This window comes from Pseudorasbora parva, chromosome 22, assembly GCF_024679245.1.
Source record: "Pseudorasbora parva isolate DD20220531a chromosome 22, ASM2467924v1, whole genome shotgun sequence".
NCBI lineage: Eukaryota > Metazoa > Chordata > Actinopteri > Cypriniformes > Gobionidae > Pseudorasbora > Pseudorasbora parva.
The window spans coordinates 40,591,334-40,593,833 of NC_090193.1; the positions used below are offsets into that span (position 1 = coordinate 40,591,334).

Consider the following 2,500-nt stretch of genomic DNA (forward strand, 5'->3'; position numbering starts at 1 on the left):
TGTATGTCAGAAATGTATTTCACTGAATCATAAATGGCTCTGATATGTCTCTAGATATTAATAAATCATGTTAATGTCAAACTCTTCTATCACTGACGACAGTAGTCCGGCAGGATATTGTCATTATAAAGCTGTTGCTGCAGCTCAGCTGATGTTGATGATGTCATGTTGTGTTTTGGCCTGAAGCTCCGCCCTCCACCTATCGACCAATCAGGAGTATGTAGTGTTTGGGTTGCCAGATCTGCTCTAGTGACCACAGCTGCAGATCTACAAACGTTCTGCAGATCCTGCAGCCAATCTGGCAACCTCGAGTCAGGGGGAGGAGGAGGGGGAGACACCGCTCTACAGTCATTTAAAGGGATTGCAGGACCAGTTTAGGCCACAATCTCACACACACTTCCTTTAGTTATTCCCAGATTGGCTTCCTGAGTCCTCAGTGTTTTTACCGTCTTCCTGGAAGTCGTCCCCGTCGGTCTCCATGCGGTATCCGCGGATGCTGGGGCGAGCGGAGCGAGGGAAGTGCTGGACCGAGGGGCGGCTCTGTCTGCGTCTGCGCAGCTGCATGGTGCGGTTATAATACTGAGAGATGATCGCGCCTCGACTGCGGCCTGCACACACACACACACACACACAAACACACACACACACAGTCTTACAGCTTGTATTACTGACACATATTGGGCCCTATCACACACACACACACAGACTCTCACACTGATTATTACACACACAGGGACATGTAGCAGCACACACTAACACACACAGACACACAGAACTGAATCACACACACACTCTCTCTCTCTCACAAACACATAGAACTGAATCACTCACTCACTCTCTCTCTCTCTCTCTCTCTCACACTCACACACACACACACACACACACACACACACACACACACACACACACACACACACACACACACACACACACACACACACACACACACACACACACACACACACACACACACACACACACACACACACACACACACACACACACAAACTCTCTCTCTCTCTGTCTCTCACACTCACACTCTCAGCACAGACTGACCGATGGTGCATACACACACTCTCTCTCTCACACACACACTCTCAGACTGACCGATGGTGCGGCTGGGCATGGAGGACAGGACTCTGAGTGTGTCAGATGACCAGCGCTCTCCAATCAGACGTTCCGTCGGCTGCGGCTCCTCGCTGTCGGACCGGTGGTACGGCGGACTCTCCAGACGCATGACGTCATCTGACACACACACACACACACACACACACACACAGCATTAAAACGACATACTCCGCTCTCCTCCAGTTCCATCTGTTGCTGTCTGAGCTCCACTCTTCTCTCCATCAGTGTCTCTGAAAGGCCTAGTCTTCCGGTAACCAACACATCACAATATTCCTCATTATAATAATTCAAGCACAGAATAAAGGGGCGGGGCCTGGGTGGGTAAGTTATGCCAGTGTTTCCCAAACGTGTGCCGTGAAAAGGTGCCGGCACGCTCCTACACACCATCTCACATCTGATGAGGCATCTATAATATGGACTGTAACTTAAAAATAATGCTTTACGTATGTTTCTGTCGATGGACACACGAGCTGCTCCTCAGTGACGCACTACAACAGCGATACTGAAAGAAAAACGGGCAAACGGCCTCTCTTTGTAAAACTTTGTATGCGAGTGCTGCCGTATGTTCGAATATGAGCAGTTAGTTTTGCCGTCAAGATGCGAATGAGAAGATCCGTCTCTGTGCGCTCATCCGAAAGCACACACTCGTCTCACAGCGCGCAAATATTGAGTTCTCGTTCAAGTCTTGCGCTTTAACGGACAAACTCACACCAGAAGTACGTCAACATGTCCATCTTGATGAGTATCCCAGCAGACAGTCTGAATATGCCTTAAGAGCACGTTATACAGTCGAGGAAGACGACACGTATCCCTGCATCAGCTCTTAAAGGGGCAGTACCGTTACTGCCGTCTGTTTAATGTCAAACTAAAGATAAAGACTCACTCACTGCTCTTGATTGAATAGCTTTTGTAAGTTTAATAAGGATTCATCTTTTATTTAAACTACAGCTATTTTACATTTGATTACTTTATTAAATTTCTGTACCTAAAAACTAATGTTGGACCTACCTGAAAAACCTGAAAAGCATTGCTTATTTGATCAGTATCTGCTTGACAGTGTTTATTTGTGCTGCAAATACCAAACTGCACTGAAACCGTGAACCTAAAAACGCGATACAAACGAGCCGTGAGCAATCTGTAGCCTTAGGCCGTGTGTCCACCAAAGCGTTTTTTCACGCTGCTGGCTGGCGTTTTCAATTGTTTTCAATGAGAGCGTTGCGTATTTAGAACGCCTGGAGCGCACCGAGGCGCTGAGCGAGTATTTCACGCGCTGAGCGATCAGCGTTTTTTACTGGTCGCCGAGAGTTGAAGAATGTTCAACTTTGAGTAAAACGCAGCGCTCATCACTGTCACTTTTCACCCAGCCGTCCAA

General features: G+C 47.7%; 1 protein-coding gene across 5 annotated transcripts in view; it reads right to left on the reverse strand.

The window, feature by feature from the left end:
- tmc6b (transmembrane channel-like 6b) overlaps window positions 1–2,500 on the reverse strand; it is a 36,286-nt gene that overhangs the window by 22,008 nt on the left and 11,778 nt on the right. For all 5 annotated transcript variants that reach the window (XM_067432163.1, XM_067432164.1, XM_067432165.1 and 2 more), the window contains exons 4-5: window positions 1,108–1,245; window positions 447–608 (exon numbers count right to left, since the gene is read on the reverse strand). In XM_067432163.1, coding sequence (XP_067288264.1) covers window positions 447–608; window positions 1,108–1,245 — 300 coding nt within the window. The remainder of the gene's footprint in view (window positions 1–446; window positions 609–1,107; window positions 1,246–2,500) is intronic.